The 23,418-nt window shown below is 46.5% G+C and overlaps 1 protein-coding gene and 1 long non-coding RNA gene across 2 annotated transcripts in view; one reads left to right on the top strand and one right to left on the bottom strand.

The window, feature by feature from the left end:
- The window catches only part of LOC126024020 (uncharacterized), a 295,412-nt gene that overhangs the window by 23,543 nt on the left and 248,451 nt on the right, over positions 1-23,418 (top strand). The gene's annotated exons all lie outside the window — the stretch shown is intronic.
- Positions 669-22,514, bottom strand: MAL (mal, T cell differentiation protein). Its single transcript, XM_049784444.1, has 4 exons — positions 22,325-22,514; positions 6,813-6,980; positions 5,685-5,810; positions 669-1,438 (listed from the first exon to the last, which is right to left on the bottom strand). Exons 1-4 carry the CDS (start codon positions 22,415-22,417, stop codon positions 1,364-1,366), a joined length of 462 nt encoding a protein of 153 aa, XP_049640401.1. The 5' UTR covers positions 22,418-22,514; the 3' UTR covers positions 669-1,363.

The following is a 23,418-nucleotide window of genomic DNA, read 5'->3' as shown; positions in this document are numbered from 1 at the left end:
AAAGCCACTGTGTGCTTTGTGTGCTTTGACATGCTTCCTGCACTTCCCCTCTGGAATATAAAAAATGCCTATGAGTGAGTGAGTGAAGGGTGAGAGCAGCTTCCCTGAGCAGCACTTCCAGCCTTCTCCCTAAGGTTCCCCTCTCCTTTCCATCAGGACCCCTCACAGGCAATCAGCACCCCTCCCCATTTTGCCCACATCATGCAGGGATCTGGTCCCCTTCCTTTTCTACAGATGCATGCTTGGAAATTCTGAGAACATGTCCTCACCCTGTCCCTGACTGAAAGGAATGAGCATGCACTGCCCATGACCTTTCTCATCTATATCACAGAAAACAAACACAGAAGAAACTTTGCCCCTGACATTTACTTTCTGGGTCTAGGGCATTTTCTAACATAGCCCAAACTCTCCTTGTCTAATGGGGAGAAGAACCCCCCCCATGCTAGTCCTTGGGGAGTTTTCAGAGAGGGTAAGGCCCCAGGGCAGACCCCTCACTGTTCCAGTAATGAAAGCCCAGCTCTGACCTCTGTGAGGGGTGGGGGAAGCACAGCCACTGCATGGCCACCTCACAGGTTTCATTCAGGCCAAGAGAGTCCTCAGAAAGAACTGGAACGATGGCATTCTTGAAATTGGGGTCAAATTCCCCAAGAATAAATACCCCATAAAAGTGTTGAACATAAAGGCACTTTATAAAACATTTGAAATTCCACCATGACATCTGCCAAGATTTGTTTGATGAATTGTTCTGTCGTGACTTGGAACATATCCATGAAGACTGAGAAACACACCCCAAGTGGAAGTGGGAGGGTAGGGATGGGATGGGTCTCAAAAGATCCCGTGGTGAGGCCAGTGTGATAGCACAGTGGGTAGGGCATTTATCTTGCACATGACTGACCCAGGTTCAACCCCAGGCTTCCCATATGGTTCCCCATGTCAGTCAGGAGTGATTCCTAAGTGTATAGTCAGGAGTAACCCCTGAGTGCTGCCAGGTGTAACCAAAAAAAAAAAAAAAAAAGAGCAAGAGAGAGTCTGGTGGAAAATTCCAAAGTATCTGATATGGGAGTCAGTGGGAGGTCTCTGTTTGAAGGTGCCTCCAGTCATAATTCTCAACCCTCTCCCGCCCCTTCACAAACAGCAAAAGATTCTGGGACAGTTTCATAGTTGGAGGTTAATTATAGCAAACATTCAAATCCCAACATGAAGAAATTGGGAGCGGAAGGGAGACCGGGGAGTTCGTGTCACTGTAGGTTTGGTTTATTGTTTTGTTGTCTTCCTTTTGCTGCCTGCAGTAGCACTTTTATATTCTCAGGAGTTATGCTGGCCAGTCAATGCCATGGACTCTCACGACGGTTTGAAGGCTGTTTTAAGAAGACTTCCATCTGATGAGTGAGAACACCGCGTGGACCACGTAAATCAGTGTGGCTACGTAGGAGAAGACCTGGAACCAGGAGAAAGGGGCATGAATGTGTGTCACTATAAGGTCTTCACAGTGGGAGAGCATCCCAGTGTATGTATCACTCTACCTTCTTCCTGTCACTTTCATAAACTCTCATGCCAGGAGTTCTAATGGTAACCAGCATCTACTGACATTGTACACAAGGTCAACTATGTCATCACTCATTTTCATGTCAGCGACCTGAAGGGCCCTGAGGAGACCTTCAAATGATATTGAGACCAATCTCAACTATTGTCCATGGAACAACTCCTTCTTTGATATCCCTCTCACCTGCACCCACCAGTTGTGGTTTCAGTCCTCAGCTTAGAGTGAAATCATGTGGTCAGATGCAGGCTAGCTCTGCCTCAGGCCTTGCAATGCTGCCCGCAAAGCTCCAGGCCCCATCAGTATTCTCAGACTCTTCATTTAATACATAGGGACACGGGATCTGGGCTCTCTGGAATGAGGGATGGATACAGGGAAAGAGGAAGGATTTGGAACTTTTGCAATTAGGTGGGAGCTTACTGGGAAAACTAATGGGAAAAGTGGTCAGCCATATTAGCTCAGGGAGAGGGGAAGAGGAATGCAACAACATCCTCTTTATGTTTGCCAAAGTCCCTGACCAACTGTGACTGTTGGGCACCATGCATTTCTGTCACCCTTCCCTGGATGGATGGCTTTGAAGGCTTACTTGCCCCCTTTCCCCTGGTCAAACATCTGCACCTGCTATTGTGACCTCTAGTGTAGGGTCAAACAGTTTTCATCCAGGCATGTCTGTCAGGGCAGCTATGCTCCTGTGACTCTTGAAAATGCTGGTAAACACCAGCCATTCCCTGTGCCTATTCTCTCCTGCTGGCTACACCTGTGACAACCCTCCTCCCTCACTGGCCAGAGGCGAGGAGTAAGTCAAGTTACTTAATAACAAATTCATGAGAACTCATTCAGGAACCTAGTCTACCAGCAGCAGTTATTCATGAGTGAGCAGGCCTCCAAACTTCCCTGCCACTCAGGTAATTTAAGTTCCAATCTGTCTGTCCCCTCTGCAAAGGCACTACAGATGTGACCTACAGGAACAGGGACAGAGAAAGATTTACAAGTGAGGCCAAGAAATGGTGCATTGGAGACATTGAAACTCAGAGACAAGAATGAATTTTAAAAAGCCCTTTCCTTAAACTACTATCTATCACAGTCAAGAATCAGAAATTTCCAGATTTTGGCAGAAAATTTCAACTTCTGCCAACTTCAGGCATCCCTTTGGTGTGCAGGTTGTGCTACCTACAAAGGATGTTGGAAACTCGGTTCTTGAGGATGGTCCAATTAAAAGTCACAGAGGCAGGTTGGAGGCATACAATCAGGTATGCAGGGGAAAAGGTCCTGAGATAGTCCCACTCCAAGATTACTTGAAGGACATGTTAGCATTAATTTTGGGATGGTGTTGAGCCCCAATAATCATAACGCTGCCCCTACTGATCCAATTGACATACAGAACAGAAAGATGTGACTTCATGTGTCAGCAGGTTTCTAGTTCATGTTGATAGTTTCAGCCTAGTGCACTATCCTGTAGAGAACACTTCTAATTCTTATCTCTTGAGTTTGCCTTGTTAGGCTGAGGCTGCCCACACTCGACTAAAAATGTAGGGTACACTCAATTGTGGACTGGAGAGACAGATGTTGGAATAAGCATATAGAGTTATATTGCAGATGGGGAGCACAGACTTTTATATAGTTATACCCAATAGGCTGAATCTCAAACAAAAGGCAGGATGAATTTAGACAAAAGAATGCATGGTATCAATATATGGCAACTTTGAAACTGAATGGGATATCTGGAAAGATAGCACCACATGGCACCCTGATCCCTGAGCACAGAAGTAAGCCCCGAGCACATCTGGATGTGGCCCAACACACCCCATCCCCATCTCATGAAAAAGGAGCAAATTTGAGAGGCAGAAGAGATTTTTACAGGGCAGATAATTTGCAGGTAGCTGACCCCATTTCAATAGCTATACCCACAAGTCCAATAAGCATGCCAGGGTACAGTCCTGGAGGCTCCTTACTACACTCTTACTACACTGCCGAGGTAACCCAGGTAACACGTATATCACAGGGTCTGAGCAACAATTTACCCTGGGCCCTTTCAGTGTGGGCACTGAACCAGTGACCTAGTTATCTGAGAATCATTGGAGACATTTGATATGGTGGGTTAGCATCCTGAAGGCTGAAGTCATATGCACAACTCTGAAAAAGTTTTAGGAAATGAGACTTTCTCTTACTACCATTTCCATCCATTCCTATAAAAAGCTCCCAGGAAAGAACCTCAAATTCCACCTCTGGAAAATGCAGTCAATCAGTATTTAGACCTGTCTGGAGAATGTCCCTTATCTCTTGCACACATAGTCATTGGTTGTGCTGATGGGGTAAATGCGGGTCAAATCCCTTTACCCATTGCTCACCACAGAGTAGGAGGAAGTTACTGAACGTTTCTCTAGGAGAAATGGAGGAAACAGTCATGAAGTACCAGTGCATCTCAGAAATGAGCCAGTCAAGCTCAGTGAGCAGGAAGAGGCTCCAAGTCCTCCTCCCACACGTTCTCAGAGCTGCCAGTCTTGAGAAGTGGACAGAAAGATGATACAGTAGCAAATACTTGGAGTCAAGGGTCTGACCATGGTGGGCTGTGAGGGTCTTTCCCAGCCCTAGGTCCACAGGAGGGTAATGAAACACAGGGGGTGCTCATTTTCCCTCAGGGTCATCATACTTCGCTGGCTTGGTTCATGGAAGCTTCCATGGAAGATCTCTCAGAAGAGCCAGGAGAACTACACAGTAAGATTTATGGTCCAGACAAGGACTAGGAGTATGGAAGACATTCCTGCCCAGACCAGGGAACCCCAGGGTCACCAAATCCTATGACCTTGAGTAAGATTTCCAGGCTCAGGGAACCATGGTTTCTCATCTGTGAGACAAGACTGAGGTCCAAGGTAGTTGTGAGGGTGGTAAGAGATTGTGTTGCAAGCTCAGTTCAGGGCACTCAGTGATCAAGTCTTCTCACACATCCATCCTCTGAAAGGCCCTGCCAGGCTCAGATCCCAGTTAGCCAGGCCTAGGCAGGGTATGAGATAGGATGGTTCAGGGATTTGTGGGCGAATTTTCTTCTTTCTGTATACTTGGCTTCTTCACAAATGAGGGGCTGGCCTGGGTTTAATCCCTGGAATCCCATATGGTTCCAGAATCTGCCAGGAGTAATTTTTGAGCGCAAGCCAGGAGTAACCCATGAGCGTCCCTGGGTGTGGACCCCCCAAAACCCCAAAAATGTCAGTGAACTAATATCCACTCATCTGTTCTTGGGACACTCATTTATTACCAGATCTTGTTTTGTTTTGTTTTGTTTTGTTTTGGGGCCACACCCGGCAGTGAGCAGGAGCTACTCCTGGCTCAGTGCTCAGAATTGTTTCTGGCAGGCTCAGGGGACCACATGGGATACTGGGGATTGAAGCTGGGTCTGTCTTGGGTTGGCTGAGTGCAAGGCAAATGCCCTACTGCTATGCTATTGCTCTGACCCCGGATCTAGCGTATTTTGAATAACGCTGTACAGAATATAAGAGTGTAACAATCTTTCTGAAAGTGTCTTTGAGTCCTGGCGTAGAGGCAGATAAATGGACTGCAGGAATCATAATGAAAGTTCAATTTATATATACAATGGAATACTAATTAGCTATAAAAATTAAAATCACAATAATTTGTATGGAACAGGAGGGGAGGAACATATATATTTATATATATATATATATATATATATATATATATATATATATATATATATATATATATATATATATAAATGGCCCCATATGTGGGATATAAAAACCCATAGTAAGGGAGCAACAAATGACCAAAGGTTTCATAGAACCTGAGAACTTCTCTACAGAATGGAGCTTACCAAGGAAGGGTGGGGAAAAGGAAACCTTGAGGCAATGGTATTGGGAAAGGGACACTCTGGTGGAGGGGTGGTGTTGGAACACTGTATTCATGAAATCCTATTATGGACAGTATTGTACGTGATGATGCTTCAAGTTAAAAAATATATGTACATATATAAATATACATAAATGTACATATATAAAATACACACACGTATATACACATATGTAAAACTTGGTTAACTGGAATAAACAGAAACAGAGACAACTGAGAGGTGGTGATCCCAGAGCCTCTGTGGTGGCAGCGGAGCATGCGCAGGCTGATAGTTACTTACCACAGCAGAGATGTTCTCATGGTACTGCTTGTAGGTGTAGCCTTCATACATCAAGATGGTGGCCAAGGCTTCAAGAACAGAGGCACTGAGATAAAACAGAGAGGCTGTGCAGTGGTAGGCTGCATCCTGGAGGGCAGAAAGGGTGAGGGAGTTGGAGGGCAGCAGACAGGAGAAACGAGGGCCCACCCACCCCCCTGTCCTCACCTGCCCAATTAAGGTCCCTTCTTTCATTCTGCTGCTTCCTTTCACACTCCACATTTGCCCCAGAACTGCCCAAGCCTCTTCCCACAGAGACTATTAAATGCAGTTGCTCTGTCTAACTGACTTGAGGGCTGGAGTAATCACTTTGAGGGAGAAGAAACCTTCTTTTTCTTGTGATGGGTTTACTCATCAGGGGTGGAGCTTCAGTTTACAGCTTGGGATTTGATAGAAAGGATTGGTTCTGGCCTAAGACCTAGCAAGCACACTCAAGCACCTGCTTCAGAAGGGTCCTGTGCCCAGCATAGGTGAGCAGCCCAGACCATTCCCATGATAGCTGATTTGCTGATTGGGTTGTCAATGTGGTGGTGGTGGGGAGCAAGTTCTGATCAACTTAAAATTAAGAAGAGTTGAAATGGAATCTGGCCTGGCTGTAGCTTAGAATTCCTCTTCAGAGGGAGCCTTTTTAGAGTGACACAGAGTCACAGAGTGGGACCCTCTGCATAGGCCTCAAAGCAGAAGCTGGATAGGATGGAGGCCATGGAGGAATGACTGACCCTCTAGGCCCTCTCTGAAGATGCTGTGTTTTTGTTTTGTTTTATTGGGAGACATACCCAGCAATTCTCAAGGGGTTTCTCCTGACTCTGCTCTAATGAATTATTATTATTCTCATACTTGAAGGACTATATGGGGTGCTGGGGATAGTGAGTCAGCCATTCAAATACCTTTCCTGCTATCCTATAACTCTTGCCCTGGTGATACTGTGTTAGGAAGCAGAGTGAGGATGGCAGCTTCCAGTTGGCAGCTAAGGCAGAGTCTCAGGGGAACCAGCCCTTGGACAGAGGCCCTCACAGGCACTCGGCAGGGGCAGGCTATATGTAGAGAGGGTTGATACTACCCCTAGCCATCATACATCTCATTGGAACTCACCAGGGTGATCCAGGATGACTCTCCACCATGGGCATTAATTACATACAGGACTGTCAGTGCAGTGGTAGCCACGAAGCAGAACACGGACACGAACATCACCCAGCCTTGCACCAAGGGGATGGCCACCAGGGCCGAGGCGATGAGAATCCACACTAGGCCCCCAAACACCTACAGAAGGAAGGATGCCAAGTGTAAGTGTGGATCTAGAGAGCTCCCAGATGAGGGTTCAGGAAAAACTACCACAAATATTCCTCACCCTAAGCGATGCTGCCCCGCTCCAGGCTCTAGGCTATATTTCCTCTCAGTCTGGCCTGTCCTCTGATTGCTGGTCTGTGATTTTTCCTTTGACAAACATATCTATCAGATTCTTGTGCCAGACAATGTTCTAAGCAACTTATCAATGCAGGCACAGTGGCTCCTTACAATCACCCTATGAGTGAGAAATGCTTACAGACTCATTTTCCAGGCCATTTTGAACTGAACTGAATTGAGTGAGCCCAGGCAACCAGAGTAGCAGCAACCTGAGATTAGAGTTTGGACTAAAACAACACCATTTTAAACTGTGCTTTGTGTTGCTCTGCAAACACACATTTCTTTTCATTAAGGAGCCCCACCCCAACACATAAAAAGCACCAGCATACTACAAAGGTTACAATGAAAAAACAATGCCGAACCCTACCACACCTAGTGAATGAAGACAGAAGTTCTAAAGATTCAACTAACATCAGACACCTACCTATATAGCCTCTCTGATAAGGAATTTTGCAAGGAAATGTTAAGTATGTTCAAAGAACTTAACGAAACCATGGAACAGACAGCCCTTAAGACTCAAGAGGAAATGAAAGAAATGAGAAAACTTCAAACAGAAATATCAGGACTCAAAAACTTGGTAGGTGAAATGACTGACAGCCTCCCAGGTGTGGGTCATGGAGTCTGGAGTTTGCCCTGAACACTGCAGGGTGTATCCAAAAAGCAAAAAACAAACAACCAACCAACAAACATAAAAAGTGTTCCCACCCCCTCTCCAGCCTCTACCTCTTCTCCAAGGCTCATGTGAGTTCACACAGTACCTGCACCACCTGGCACATATGTTAGCCAAGGGGCATAAGCCCTGACAGGCTGCATTCACTGACCTACTGGGCAAGACCACCATAAGCCTCAGATCCTCAGGCCACAGCATCTCCATGACCCACATCTGTATTCCTAGGTTGCTGGCTGGTAGGAACTGACTGAACCATGAATCTGAATGGGAAGTTTCTGGAACTGGATTCAGCATCAGCCAAGTACCAGGAGGAGGATGCTCCCTGAAGGCTGTCAGTCAGGAGAAGGAGTACCACACTACAAATGAGTCATAATCACAGGATGATGACCAACGTGGGGTGGGCATAGCTGCCAGGAGGGGAGTACTAGACCAAAAGAAGAGCTGGGAGGTAGTTTTCCAGGGAGGTAATGGTCTATATCAAGCTTAGAAGATGCTGAAACACCAGTGAGACTGTCAGACTACAGGTGAGCAGGTTAGAGGCTGGGGGTCAAGGAATGGCAAAAGATGGGGCTGGTGGAGGGTGTAGGAGGTGTTGAGGTTTGAGCTGGCACCATGGTGGCTCTGGCTTGCAGGTCTCCAAGGTTCCACTCACTGGAAATCAGGATTCAGTGTGAATCAGAATTTTTCTCCACTCACCTGCTGAGAATGAGAGAGCAAACAGAGCACTACCCTGGAGATAAGGCATGCTGGGCAGGACCAAGTCATTCCATGCTCACCCCAGGACCCCATTAGCCAAATATTTGCACAGAGCAAAGAGGTAGGTGAAGGTTTGAGCATTTTCCTTCATAAAGCATCTTTGAAGTGGCTTCAGCGTCCAAACACAATTACCCTAAAAAATCAGGCACACCAGGTCTGACACTAAGTTCCCATTTATTAGACTCCCCTTCACCCCCAGATACCAGGCCATGGAAGCCAACAGAACAGAGACTGGTGCAACTGTCCAGGTGGAGGGTCTCAGAGGCCAAGGAACCAAGTAGGCCATGAGTTCTCTGGGTGAGATCTTCTCTCTGTGCCCCAAGTGCCCAAGCTGGAAGTGGGATGAGGCCTGGGGAAGCAGCCTGGATATCCTGGGGAGAAATTGAATTCCAGGACAAGGAAAACATATCTGTGCCAGGTTCTTTGCAAAGGCCCTGAAGCCTATCTTCCAATTAAGGTAGATGATGTTCTGGTTACTGGCAGAAAAGCAGGGTCCCATGTCCAGCACACTGCCCGCTGTCCATAACACTCACAAGAAAGTCTCTGTAGCTGCCATTTGGGCTGTGTGTGCTGGATTCATTTCTCTGCTCCCCTGAAGCCCTAACCTCCTCTTGGCTGGAAAATGACACAAACTCATCTGTAGGCATTCAAGACCTACTTCAGCATCAGTGGAAGGGATTGAGTTTATGACCTGAGACCCACATCTGAGTGCTGTAGGGCTGGAAAGCACCTTTACTTCAAAGTTGATTTTCTCTAAGAGTCAGGGATTACATATAGATTAGACCCCAATATCCAAAGATTTAAAAGACATTATACTAGGGCCCGGAGAGATAGCGCAGCGGCGTTTGCCTTGCAAGCAGCCTATCCAGGACCAAAGGTGGTTGGTTCGAATCCCGGTGTCCCATATGGTCCTCCATGCCTGCCAGGAGCTATTTCTGAGCAGACAGCCAGGAGTAACCCCTGAGCAATGCCAGGTGTAGCCCCCCCCCCCAAAAAAAAAAGACATTATACTAGGGGAGATCTATAAGGATCCTTATAAATCCTTTTTTTTGTGTGTGCTTATTTTATTTTTAGGCCACACCCAGCGGCACTCAGGTGTTACTCCTGGATCTGCATTCAGATATCGCTCTTGGCAGGCTTGAGAGACTATATGGGATGCAGGGGATTGAATCTGGGTCTGTCCCGGGTTGGCCATATGCAAGGCAAATGCCCTACCCCTGGGCTATCACTCCAGCCATTGAGAACCTTAAAGATTCTTTAGAAAAAAAAATGTCCTTAGGAGAGAGCTTTGTTGTGGGGTTGACATTTTTAGGGAAAATCTGAAGGTTCTTGTCCCCTTCCCACCATGATATAGGCAGATTTGTTGAGAGTGTAGACTTGAAAGCGAGAGACTCCAAGATTGAACTTCAGCTCTACCACTTTCTAGCTATTGTGTCTGGCACATGATCAAATAGATCATGTCCTGAAGGGCCTCCATGTACACACCAGGCAGGTAGCCTGTCTCTCTGGGTCACACATGTGTCCTGAAGGCACATCCCAACACAGGGCAATGTTTTAAATGTTGGAGATGTCAGGGAAACAAACAAGTTCCTCTCTGAGGAACAATGATGACAGCAGAACCTGCCTGGAAGGTTGGTATAGATTGAGTTATGTATGCTCATGCCCACAGTTCTTTAAGTCCTTGCAGCATACACTCTCACAGGGTGAGACAAAGTTTCATGTGAATACACAAGAATCCTGCCAGGCCTCAAATCTCACCTCACACAATTATCCAGGCCAAACCTTGATGGGACCCAGAATTTAAAATAACTTCAAAGCATCAAAATGGGGATCAAAAGAAAACAAACAACCACAATCTCCCAGAAACCAAAAGTTGATTTTTTAAAAAAAGTATCTTCCTCCACAGAAGGAAACGGCAAGAACATGAACACACAAGCAAGTCTTCTCCAAACAATGGCCGTGGTGACAAAGGAGGAGAAATGAATTTTCTGGTACATTTTTGAAATTTGTACGATGTTTTCACAACTTGTACCAGACTAAAAGCATTTTGAACTACAACTGCCCAGTATTTTCCTGACAGGGCTGAGGTCAAAGCCAAGGAATTGCTCAAATTCTCTGAATAGATTTCTGTACTACTCCCCTTGGTCCCTGCTTTCTGGAACAGGCATCAAAATGTGAATCAAATAGATCATGTCCTGAAGGGCCTCCATGTACACAACAGGCATGTAGTCTTTCTCTCTGGGTCACACATGTGTCCTGAAGGCACATCCCAACACAGGGCAATGTTTTAAATGTTGGAGATGTCATGGAAACAAGCAAGTGGCCTGTCACTTTGTTCATGTGGGCAAAATTCATCTTCCTAGGAAGGAAAAGAAATGATAGTCATGCCAAATGGGACTTGTCACAGCTGCCATGATCCCTGAGTCCTTCTGAGCTCTTCTAAAGTAATAAAAAACAGTGACCCTACCTCCTGTTAGAAAGCTCTAGACTCACTATAGCAGCAGTCATGGGTTTCTACAATCTCAGGAAAGTGGGATCTAACCAGTGAACTAATGGTGCTATGGGAGATAATCAGTAGTTCCAACTCTTGGGGCTGGAGCAATAGAACACTGGTAGGGCATTTGCCTTGCAGAGTCTGAATCTGGATGGACCCCTGTTCGATTCCTAGTATCCCATATGGTCCCTCTAGCCTGCCAGGAGCGATTACAAATTGCAAAGCCAGGAGTAACCTCTGAGTGCTGTTGGGTGTAGCCCAAAAACCAAAAAAAAAAAAAAAAAGGTAGTTCCAGCTCTGATTAGTGTACTGACAAAATGAATCACTCTGTAAGGTAGATAGAGCAGAGAACAATTTTGTGTATGCCTGTATGTGTGTATTTGTATACTTATGAGTACCTGTTGTGTGCTTGTGTAATATGTGTGTCTAAAGTGGAGGGTACAATACCAAGGTAAAATGCACCAAGAAGACATGAGCACTGAATAGCAGAGACTGAGGATTTCAGAGGGGAATGACTAAGACCACCCAAGATGGAAACCCTCTCCAAAATCCTGGACTCATCTTCCCTAGCTGTGGATTCCTCTCTGTCTTTGCTCCCTGGCCACCCCCATTCAGCTGTGAGTTCTGCATGTGTGTCCATAATATCGCCTGTGCTCATGGTCAGACACAGGGCAGGGATGGCACCTGGGATGAGAGGAAAAACATCACAGACACAGAAAAACAGAATCCTCTTCTTTGATATTCTGTCTTCCCATCCTGATTCCATGCCCCTGAGAAGCAAGGGCAGTCCTTGAGAAAGAACTGGACACTTCAAATGTCCAGTTTGGGACAGAGATATACAGGTCCCTCAATCAGATTCCAGAGGGCTGTTGGTCATGCTGTCAGGAGACTCTCTGTGGCTGGGCCCTCTTCCCCTCTGCCAGCACCAAAAGGCAGTTGACAGGGACTCTGATTCTTTTTTTTTTTTTTTTTTTTTTTTTGGTTTTTGGGCCACACCCGTTTGATGCTCAGGGGTTACTCCTGGCTATGTGCTCAGAAATCGCCCCTGGCTTGGGGGGACCATATGGGACGCCGGGGGATCGAACCGCGGTCCTTCCTTGGCTAGCGCTTGCAAGGCAGACACCTTACCTCCAGCGCCACCTACCCGGCCCCAGGGACTCTGATTCTTGAGGTTCTTGACAATTCATATATGGGTCTCACAATATGTCACCTGATTGCTTCTTCTAGTGGATCCTACCATGTTATTATTCCACCCAAGGAAGACTTGGACTGTGTGGCATTGTCGCATCTAAAGGCAGGATGGAGGACTCAGTGAACAATGAGTCTGTGACAAGGAAAACAGTTGAGGGTGAACTAAGACCACAGTTAACCCTGACAGAGCACACAACACTAGGTGTCAAGAACTTGTTTTCCCTCCAGTCCCAAGAAAATCTTTTCTTTCACAGAATACACTCTGCATCAGTAGAGCCTCTGGCCACAAGGAATGACTTTTTGGTCCTGAACAGAGCTCAGCTCCCGAAAGAATGGCTGTAGCTCTCAGCCCTTTACAGCCTGGGCTCTTTTACCACATACGTACATAGGAATTTCTATCCAATACGCCTCTGCCTACTGGCTTTTCCCAGTAGGATAAACAGAAACGAGGTGGTTCCATGAAAATATGGGAGGGCACTCATAAAAGACAAAAGCCGTGAAAATGTGAGAAGTGACTTGGCCACAAAAATAAAACAAAACCAAAGGTTTTCCCAGAAGTCACCAAGCGGGTTGGCCATGAGTAAGCAAACAAAGCAGGTGTGGACCTGAGAGAAAGAAGAAAGTGCTGACACTGGTCTCACGTCTTTCTTGGGGTGTATGGGGAGCTCTAGGGAGCTGGCAGTCTGTCCTTGGGCCAAGGATGTACCATAGTTTTTTTTATTTAGCTTATTACATATTTTGATAAACCCCTTTTTTAAATTTAACACCGTGTTTACAAAAATGATTAGACTGGGTTCATTAACCTGGTGAGGTTATAAGCCATCCATCTCCCTGTCCCAATGCATGTTGACAACTCACATTTTAGGGGGCTTGCTCTGTGCCCACGTTGTGGATGACATACAATCCATATAAAACAGACCTCAAGGAAGAACCCGAAGAGTAAGCGCTGAGTGTTAGGGGAGAGCTCTTGGGGGACCGCAACTCTTGTGAGTGAGAAAGGACTAAACCCCATTATGTTACTTATGCCTAAAGAGCATCTGAAATGGAGAACAGTCACATCTTAGGGACTGCTTCCAGAGAGAATTCTAGACCATCAGACTGGCCAGTTCCACTCTGAGCCACTAGGTCTGGCTGACATATGTAGGGGGGGCAGATACTAGGATGGGACTTGTCATGTGTGGAGCTAGAGGCCATCCTCACCATGAATCAGTGCCTTGCAGCACTAGGAATGTGTGACACAAAAGACAAATTATTTCTGCCTTTTCCCTTCCCCACCCACCTGTCAGGGTCATTCACAGCTTCCTCTTCCTGTTTGGGGTTTTACAAGGTCACCCCAACCAACTTAGCATCTTGCTAGTGGCTGTGCAGGAACAAGAGTCCCTGCCCTCACAGCAGTGGGGTCTCAGGCTGCCAAGGGTTCACATGGAGCTGCCTGGGCTTCTCCAAGTAGGAGAATGCTTGGTGCCTGTTGCAAATCAGCCCCTGAAGAGGTTGACTGATGGTGGGATGGAGGATGAGGCCTTTCTCTTCCAGCTCAGAGCACGCGTCTGCCACCCTGTCTAGCCGATGGTTCTGAGGTGAAACGGCGGGTAAACAGCTCGCAGACAGTCAGGCTCGTGGAAATATTAGCTTTATTTGGTGGACAAGACTGAAGTCCAAAGACTCAGCCTCAGTTCCAGCAAAAAAGCCTCAGCCTTCCACAGACCCTTGTTTTTATCCCCCAGATTCATGTACCACCCAATGGTGGGATCAGATACCACCCAATGGTGGAAGCAGAATCAGGTAGTACCCTAGGGTGGGGGCAGAATGCCAGGTCACACCCTAGGGTAGGGCACAATCACCAATCAGTTTAGGGTGAGTAACATAGTAATCCCCTAAAATATTTACATACACAACAGTGCCTGGAACCAAGTGTGTCCCAGGCCTGGGAACAAGTATGTTTTCTATTGCTCTGCCTGCTTCCCTATCCCATTCACTCCAATCTCACACAGCATTCCCGAAAGTGCGATATATGTGCATCTGAAGCAAAAGGGAGTCTCAGACTTGCTCCCCCTCTAAGTCTGTTGCCTCTGCTGCATGGATTGGCCAATTGATCTCAGAGAAGGTGGTAGCTTCCTAGTAATGAAATAGCTGCTGCTTCTCAAAGCAATGGATCAGAAACTGAGCTCAGGAGCCCTTTAGAGCTCTGTACACGCCACACTCATGTCTCCTTGTGAAGATCCTTGTTATGATTGCCCCATTTTACTGATGAAGAAGCTGAGGCACACTTATGCACTCACTTCACCTGCATGGCTGAGAGCCAGCTGGGACCAGAGTTGTGGTGGTGGGAGGCTGAGAGCATCTCATGGGGATTTGAACATCAAACCTGCTTCTGTGGGAGAGGGGGCCTTTCAGATTTCTATTCTCCCGAAGAGGAAAGGTCTACAAAGGAGCTGTGCCCACCTCCCCACCAAAAAATTAAGTCCAGGCCCAGCACAGCCAAGGGTAGGGCATCCCGGTCCATGCAGGCCCTGGTCCTTCTCCCCACCTCGTGCTCCCCAGCCCTTCCAAGTGGCCTCATCTCTGGCCTCCATTCTCCTGCATTATCCTCCATGGATACTGACCCCTCTAAGGGGCTCCTTCACAGTTGTATCTACAACTGGGAGGTTTTTCTCCTTGCATCTGCTCATAGCCCCCTCTTGTCAGCAGGACCAGGAGGAAAATTCTTCACACATTCTGCTATGTATTTCTTCCCAACACCAGGTGGGTTTTGTGCCAAGTAGGGGTCTAAATGTTCATATTCATATTCACAAGGCTGGAATTGAGTGTGGCAGAGAGATACTCAGACAACCCAGGAAAAGAAGCATTCATTGGTGCTCACCAAGAGCCAGTCCTGCCTACTGTAGTGGCAAAGAAGATGAGGGACTGTCACACAGGTCACAGGAGACCAGGGGCTGCTGTTCTGGGGCTTTGCACACATTTTCTAGTGGTTTCACCGCCACAGGCAGGGAGAGATATGTCGCCATCTGCCAGAGAACCACAGTGCTGAATTGGCCTCAGCACTACTCTGAGGCATTGTTCTGGAGCATTAGGTTCAGACACAGGCATTGAGCTGGGAGAGATCAGTATGGGAGAGTCAAATCCACCAGGAACAAACCCCAGATCCCACCCAGGCTTTTGGCACACAGATTGCAGTCCCCATCCCTGTCCCATCTTCCCTGCCACCCTGAAAATGACTCGGAGCCAGACAGAGCCATTCCTCAGAAGCACACATTCTTCACTCTCAGGTGGCCCATGGATGTCAAAAGTCACCCTCTCTCCCTCATAAGACTTGAGCCTGGGAAGCTCAGTCCCCTGTCGGTACCCCTGCCCTCAGAAAACTCTGATAGAAATGTGTCCTTGTCTGCTCCAGGTGTGTTCTGGAACAATCCAGCAAGTGCATATATGCTACTTCCCTTCAAGGCTCAGCTGTGCTGACCACACAGTGGTCATCCGGGCCTCCTGTGGCTCAGCATCATATTAAGTAAGTCCCAAAGAACAGTGCAAAGCCTGATTTATGAACAAATCAAGTTCTGGAAAAAAAAACAAGAAAAGTTACTTCTTCACACAAGAACACTGACCTCCCTCACCTAGAAATCACCACCCTTTAGAGAGGGCAATTTTTGGGTAGAGCCCTTACCTCTTTCTGAACTACATTGGAGAAAAGGGCCCCAGGCAACTGCAAGGATTCAGCCAGGAGAAGCCTAGATTAGTCATGGCTTGGGGTCTGCATGAGTAGGAGAGACGTTTGCCCAGAGAAGGAGAACAGGCAAACCTGGCGATCCCAGCCCCAGCACCTCACTGAGGACAGCCCCCACTCTCCAGTTCCCCATCACAAAGTACAAGCACAGGCCACTACCTGTGTGCTGTGGGATCCTCAATTTAAAGATTCCCCCCTACACACCTGTATTTGATTTTTAAATCACTCCCTGCATTTCCTTTCCTCTTTTTTGAGTTGTAAAAACACACCCAGGCTTGATTAGGGACCAACCTAACCCTGCACCTTAGGTGAATTACCTTTGTTCGTTAGTTATGGCTAATAAAAGTGGCAGAGGAAATAACACAGCAAGCAAGTAGGGCCTTTGCCTTGCATGTAGTCAACCCAAGTTCAATCCTTGGCATCCCATCGATGCCCAAAGCCTTTCAGGAGTAATTTTTGAGTGCAGAGGCAGGAATAGGCCCTGAGCAACACCTCTGGGTATGGCCAAAACCCAAAAATAAATAAATAAATAAATAAATAAACAAATAAATAAATATCAGGGAAAACAGTTCAGTTTAGCTTGACTGGCTCAGTAAGATCCAAGAAGCTATTCAAACCCCTGGTCCCTATGCACCTTTTCTGTGACTCTGTCTGTTCTTCTGTTTCTTGTGTGAGATCCCTGCTGCTGACCCATTCATCTCAAGGGTTGGAGTAAACATGAATGCAAAAAATACAAATTTCTGAAGAGCTGGCAGTCTCACAGCCTATCCTGACACCCTCTATCTGACTCACCCTCCAGTTATTGTATGTTTGATACAAGCCCTGGGAAATCTGGGCATCCCTGGGTCTCTGAGCTAGTCCTTAGTACCTGCAGGAGAAGAAGGAGGAAGCAGGCTTGGCCTAAGGCTGCCAGTGAGGCTGGATCTCAGTAAGGACCCTTTTGTGAGCAGGAGCAGAAGTTGGGCTGCATTCTGTGGTCCTTGCAGAAAGGCAGGATGTTCTACCTCACTTCCTTTCAGCTCTGAAAGATTCCATTTTTGAGGTTTCACAGCTGAGATTCTTTTTTTTTTTTTTTTGGTTTTTGGGTCACACCTGGCAGTGCTCAGGGGTTATTCCTGGCTCCAGGCTCAGAAATTGCTCCTGGCAGGCACAGGGGACCATATGGGGCGCCGGGATTCGAACCGATGACCTCCTGCATGAAAGGCAAACGCCTTACCTCCATGCTATCTCTCCGGCCCCAACACAGCTGAGATTCTTAGTTCTTATGCTGCCTTCTTTTTTTTTTTTTTTTTTTTTTTTTTTTTTGCTGCCTTCTTAATATCCCCAGAATAGACAGGGTTCTCTTAGAACACTGCTTCACCCAATCCTGGTGCTAAGGCTCCTGCAGTCCCTTCGAAAGGTGAACATTTAGGACTTGAAACCATCTTTTGTGTGTGTTTGGGCCATCTCAGCATGCTCAGGCTTGACTCTTGTCTCAGGGCTCAGGGGGTCTCTCCTGGGATGATTCAGGACCATATGCAGCGCCAAGAACTGGACTTGGGTCAGCTGCATGGAAAGATGGGCATCTAAACCCCTGTACTAGTTCTCTGGCCCAACAGAAATACATTTATTTTAGTAACTGTTATGTTCCATTTGTGAGAATTGATGTTGGAAAGACATTGCACATAGCTCTGTTGTACTAATGCACCTAGAAGCTCCATTTCTAACCGAAGTGAACAAAGTGAAGTGTGAAGGCAGGATGGGTTCCTAGGAACCCAGAAGATGCTTTTCACAGACATGTTTTCTACAAGGTTCGAGCAGTCCTTTGAGAGGCACCTCAATGCCCTAGCAAGGACAGGGGCTCGGGTTAATGATTTTATAACCTGCACGCAGGCATTTCCTTTACAAGTTCTGAAACATTGAGGGGTGGGGTGGCTAAGGTGGGGACGCTCCTGTAACTTAGTAAGAGAGATTTTTCTCTTGGAGCCTTGGCCAGATCTTAGATCAAATCCAGCCTGTGTTAACATCCTGTTGTGTGATGTAGTGTAACAGGAAGCCATGGTTCCAAGAACAGAATTGCTCTTAGTGGAGCCAAATAACAACCCAGAAGCAAAGTCCTAGAGTGAGTTGTTGGGCAAGGGGTGGTACTGGCTCTTCCATTTTGGCCTCTCTGGGGTAGAGGTTGCACCCTACTGCCTATGTCATCAGGTATGGCCCGTGTGGTAGACTTTGCAGCTCTCAAAGCTCAGGAGCTCTAAAATGGGAGTAGGGCCAGGGTGCAGAGCTCCACCCTGAATCCCGCACTTCCCTGATTCATGGGCCAATTTCCCTGCCTTGGGTGGAGAGCTGAACTCTATCCTGTTGTCCCAGGAGGCCAAAAGTTTGACATCTGCACCTCCCATCCTATGGGGAGGTCAGGCATGGAAATACGAACTGTGAGCATTTGGTCACTCACTGAGTTATCATGCGTGTTGCAGAATTAACATAAAATTACCAAGTCTGATGCTACCAAGCATGGCAAGGAACAATGGAATGAAGAACAGTGGGGACTTTCACAGGCTGCTGATCCGAGAAGAAGAGGGCCAGAATTAGCCCAAAGCTTATACAACTGGGGAATCTTCTTTATCAAAGAATAGAGATCAAAGAGCAGAGGAATTAGTTCAAAGGTGGAGTGTACATGCTTTGCTGTTTATGGCCCTGAGATTGACTCTAACAGGAGAACAAGAAAGATCCACTAGGGTACTAAAAAGACAAATATGGTCTTCCCTTGGCCATACCCTTCGTGATACTGAAAGCAACACACTAAAAATGGCCAAATGCCTACATGCGAGAAATGGATAAAAAGTGTTGCATGCAAAGCAGATTGCAAAAGAATAAGAAGAGAACAGGGATTCTGCATCAAGTAGAAAAACATATTTAACATTGTTATGGGTAGTTCAGAAGTATTCATGTATGCAATAAAGATCCAAAAGGGGCTTGGGAATCACAAATACCTTATTCATCGTAGGTGTAAACTTTAAGATGGAGGAGTAAAACCAGATATTAACAATAACAGGATATTCAGGGGGTTTGGGCAGCACCAGAAACCTTTATTTCCTGAATACATAAGCACTAAATGTAATATTTGGCAAGGCTGAATGGTAAGTATATGCGTGCCTACTTAGGTACTGTAATATTGAATTCTTAGTTTTCTTTTTAAGTGAAATTTATATAGCACACAACTAACCATTATAAACTGAGCACCTGAATTGCATTTAATATATTCAATGTTGAACAACTAGCACCTCTAATCCAATACGTTCTTTAATCACAAAGCAACAGACACTGTCTCCACTAAGCAGTTGCTCTGAAGTTCCTTCTTTTTCACTCTCTATCAGATCACCAGTCTCAGAGGATTTAACTATCCCAGGCAATTTTAAAAATGAAAGAGACAGTAAGTGCCCATTTTTGTTTTGTTTTTGTTTTTTTGCAGGGCACAGAAGTTCGAGCTCAGCCTTCAAACACTTCTGGTTCTGCACTCAAGAATCACTCCTGGTGGGTCTTAGGGGACCCTTTGGGATGCTGGGGACCAAACCAGGTAGGCCACATATACTGTCTCTCTGGTTCCATGAGTGACCATTTTGGGCCTTGGCTTCTTTTCTTGACCTTTACAAACTTTATTAACTGTGCAATGTACATTTGTGCTTGATGTCTTGTAGGGCTGAAACAGATCCGGCTTACCCTCCCTTTTAGTCCATCATTTGCTGATAGGTTCTAGGGAGATGTCCTCCTGCTGCATGTAGCGTTGAGAGCTACCTGTCTATGTATCTATTTAGAACCCTGTCTTCATTACTTTTGTTAAATGAAAGCAACTGAAATTTTGTTAAATAAAAGCAATGAAACAAATCAAAATTTTCACCATATTTTGGTTATAACCCACTGAGCTGTTCTCTATAGCAGTGTCACCATTTCTAGACCACTGTTTTCAGGGAATTTTCTCACAAAAGACACAGCAATAGCATCCAACCCAACACCCCTATGCCTTAGTATGCTGCCAGAAGAGCTGTATATAGTGGATTCATAGCAACATACATTCATATATACATGTATGTACACATAGCACATATGTGAATTCATAGTAATGCTAGTCACAAGGTTGGAAGCCACCAGTTTGGTAAGAGGGTTCAGCTTTCTGCATAGCCCGCCTAGCACTTGTCCTTCATAAGTTCAGGGAAGTGGTAGCTTGTTGTGCTTTAGGTTTCAACTTCCTGGTGAATTGTGACATTGAGCATCTTTCCACATGCTCATTAGATATATGCATATCTCCTTTGCAAACATACTCTTTCATGCCCTCTCCCCATTTTCTGACTGGATGCCTTTTTGATAACAAGCCACAACTTTAAACAAGAGCAACCCTTGGGTGAGGTTAGTGCTCCCTTCCCACACTTGTGGCCTTGGAATGACAATCCCTGCAGAGGGAAGAATCAAGGCCTGACGTACTTTTTCCTTTACCCTTGAGTGTGTTTCCAGCCATTTAGATGCAGCTGAGCCACTCAGCTTCTTGGAAAGCTGGGGATGGGTTGGATGGAGTAGGGGCTGAGTTGAGAGAGAGAAGTAACTTCTAAGACAACTGAGAGTAAATGGTGAATTCTAGAAGCCTCTATCTCAAGATTCAAAACTACCCTGGAACAGGGGGTTTCCACCTAGGCATAGCTTTGGGTTTTCTCTTTCTTCTTTTGCTTGCCAGTTTGTGGGGACTTCCTGAACCTCTCTTGGGCTATTCTACTCCTTGGGGACACTCCCTTCCCTAAGCTAAATTACTACTAGAAAGCAGTACACCAACCTTCACATAGACAGTTTTATTAAGGTTAAGAATGAAGGAGGCACCATCTTTTTGTGCAAAAGCCAACAAAGAGGCCCTCATAATATTTACTCTGATGCTTCGCAAATACCTACAAAAGTGAGCAAACCTCTCATTAGGCAATTGAAGAGACTGAGAACACCTTCTGTTGCTTAAAAATCTCTGTCCTATCCCATCTCACCATTAATCATCACTCTGTCAGGAATCTCAGCCTTGGTAAGGCACCTCCCCAGATTTATGTCTAGGCTACTTTCAGCAAGCCAGCCTGGGAGAATGGGGCCATGTGTAAAATATCATCTGGGAAAGAATGGTCTAGTGTGTACCACTTTCTCCACACTCTTGGCTGTGGTGCTCCAATCTACAAGTGATAGGGCTGGGCTTAGTGGAGTCCAGAGATACTTCTGGAAGGCACTTACTTGGTTCTGGAGAGCTCCAGGATGTAAAATCACAAGTTTTGGAAGACCAATGCCTCCAAGTAGTTGTGACCACTTCCTGTCCACCCTGCGCGTGAAAGCCAGAAGTTGTTCCCTTTGGTGTTCACACTCTCCCTCCTTTCAGCCTCTCATCATGCCCTAAGATTCTGGAGTCCCATTTGGGAGCAGACAGGTGTGGACATTCGGCATCAACATTCCCCACCTGTACTCCAGGCATTCACTTGCGGTTGTGGTTGTGTGTAAGGAATCAGGGAGGAAGCAAGGTGCCCCAACCACAGAAATCCACTCCCCTGAAAGCTTCAGCCTCCCTACCCCACCCCAACTGCCTCAGGGAATTTTGATGAAGGGGGTCTAAAGTCTTCAGGCATGGCAAGTTTTTTAACTGGCAGCTCAAGAGAAAACATATGCTTTCTCCCACCCCTGGACCATCGCCCCAACCCTTACCTTCCTGCCACACCCTCCACCTTCAGAGCACAAGGACGGAAATACTGTAAAAGGTCTTCTTTTTGTTTGCCAATCAAAGGAGTTGCAAATACTTTCCTAAGCCTGAGTGAATGTCCCATACCACCCCCAAACTTCAAACCGGGTTGAGGGCACCCAGCTTTTGAGTAACATTTTGCTTTTTTTTTAAAAAAAATATTTTTTTTTTAAAAAAATATTTTTTTGCTTGTTTTTATTTTTATTTTATTTGGGGGCCACATCCAGAAATGCTCAGGGGTTATTCCTGACACCTGGCTGAAGATTGAGCCAAGGTGGGCCTCATGCAAGGCAAACACCTTACTTGCTCTACTCTCTCCAGCTCCTGTTCTTCTTCTTCTTCCTCTTCGTTTTTTTTTTTTAAGTAACCGAAACCCTTAACCCTTGGGGAAAAAAAAAAACGGCAAATTCTCAAGGACGTTGCTCTCAACAAAGAAGGTGTCTGGAGCGTGGCTTTGGCACCCTACTTGGGGGTGATGGTTTCTTTCCACCCAAGTCCTGGAGCCCGGCTAGGAGGTGCCCAAGGAGACTGGGGTAGATGGGTTGGGGGTCAGAAGAACCCGTTTTGTTCCCGCTGCCCAGGCTCCTGGGGCATCAGCACTGCAAGCACATCCCGTCCCGAGCTAGCCCTGGCCACTCACAAACTCGAAGATGAAGAGCAGGTCGGGGAAGGTGGTGAAGACGGCGAAGCCGCTGGGCAGGGAGCTGCCCCCCGACGCGGCTGCGGGGGCCATGTCGCGTGCTGGCGGCGACCTGGGGTCCAGAAGCGCCGGGGCCCACCGAAGTTCGCTTCTCGGAGGAGCTTAGTGGCGCGGGCAGCCCGGCTTGCGGGTTAAGAGCGCTGACAGCGAGGAGGGAGGAGCCCTGAGGGTTCTGGCCCGCCCCATCCCATTGCATCTGCGGGGCGCACTCGGAGCGCAGCGGGGGCCACCCAGGAGCGCCCCGCGTGGGAACTCGCAGAGTCGAACCTGCGAGGCCAAGTGTCCCCCAGAGTGCCCATCCCTGAAACAGCTGCCATTGACAGCTACCCCAAAGCCCTCCGCCCAGGTTACCAGGTTTTGGGGCTCCTTGTTCTTTCTTTATTTCTTTCTTCTTCCTTCCTTCCTTCCTTCCTTCCTTCCTTCCTTCCTTCCTTCCTTCCTTCCTTCCTTCCTTCCTTCCTTCCTTCCTTCCTTCCTTCCTTCCTTCCTTCCTTCCTTCCTTCCTTCCTTCCTTCCTTCCTTCCTTCCTCTCCTTTCTTTCTTTCTTTCTTTCTTTCTTTCTTTCTTTCTTTCTTTCTTTCTTTCTTTCTTTCTTTCTTTCTTTCTTTCTTTCTTTCTTTCTTTCTTTCTTTCTTTCTTTCTTTCTTTCTTTCTTTCTTTCTTTCTTTCTTTCTTTCTTTCTTTCTTTCTTTCTTTCTTTCTTTCTTTCTTTCTTTCCTTCCTTCCTTCCTTCCTTCCTTCCTTCCTTCCTTCCTTTCTTTCTTTCTTTCTTTCTTTCTTTCTTTCTTTCTTTCTTTCTTTCTTTCTTTCTTTCTTTCTTTCTTTCTTTCTTTCTTTCTTTCTTTCTTTCTTTCTTTCTTTCTTTCTTTCTTTCTTTCTTTCTTTCTTTCTTTCTTTCTCTCTTTCTTAACACCTTGATTACATACATGATTGTGTTTGGGTTTCAGTCATGTAAAGAACACCACCCATCACCAGTGCAACATTCCCATCACCAATGTCCCAAGTCTCCCTCCTCCTCACCCGACCCCCGCCTG

Source organism: Suncus etruscus, chromosome 12 (genome assembly GCF_024139225.1).
Source record: "Suncus etruscus isolate mSunEtr1 chromosome 12, mSunEtr1.pri.cur, whole genome shotgun sequence".
Lineage (NCBI taxonomy): Eukaryota > Metazoa > Chordata > Mammalia > Eulipotyphla > Soricidae > Suncus > Suncus etruscus.
The sequence above is the reverse complement of the archived record's forward strand: the minus strand, read 5'-3'. Positions and strand labels throughout refer to the sequence as shown.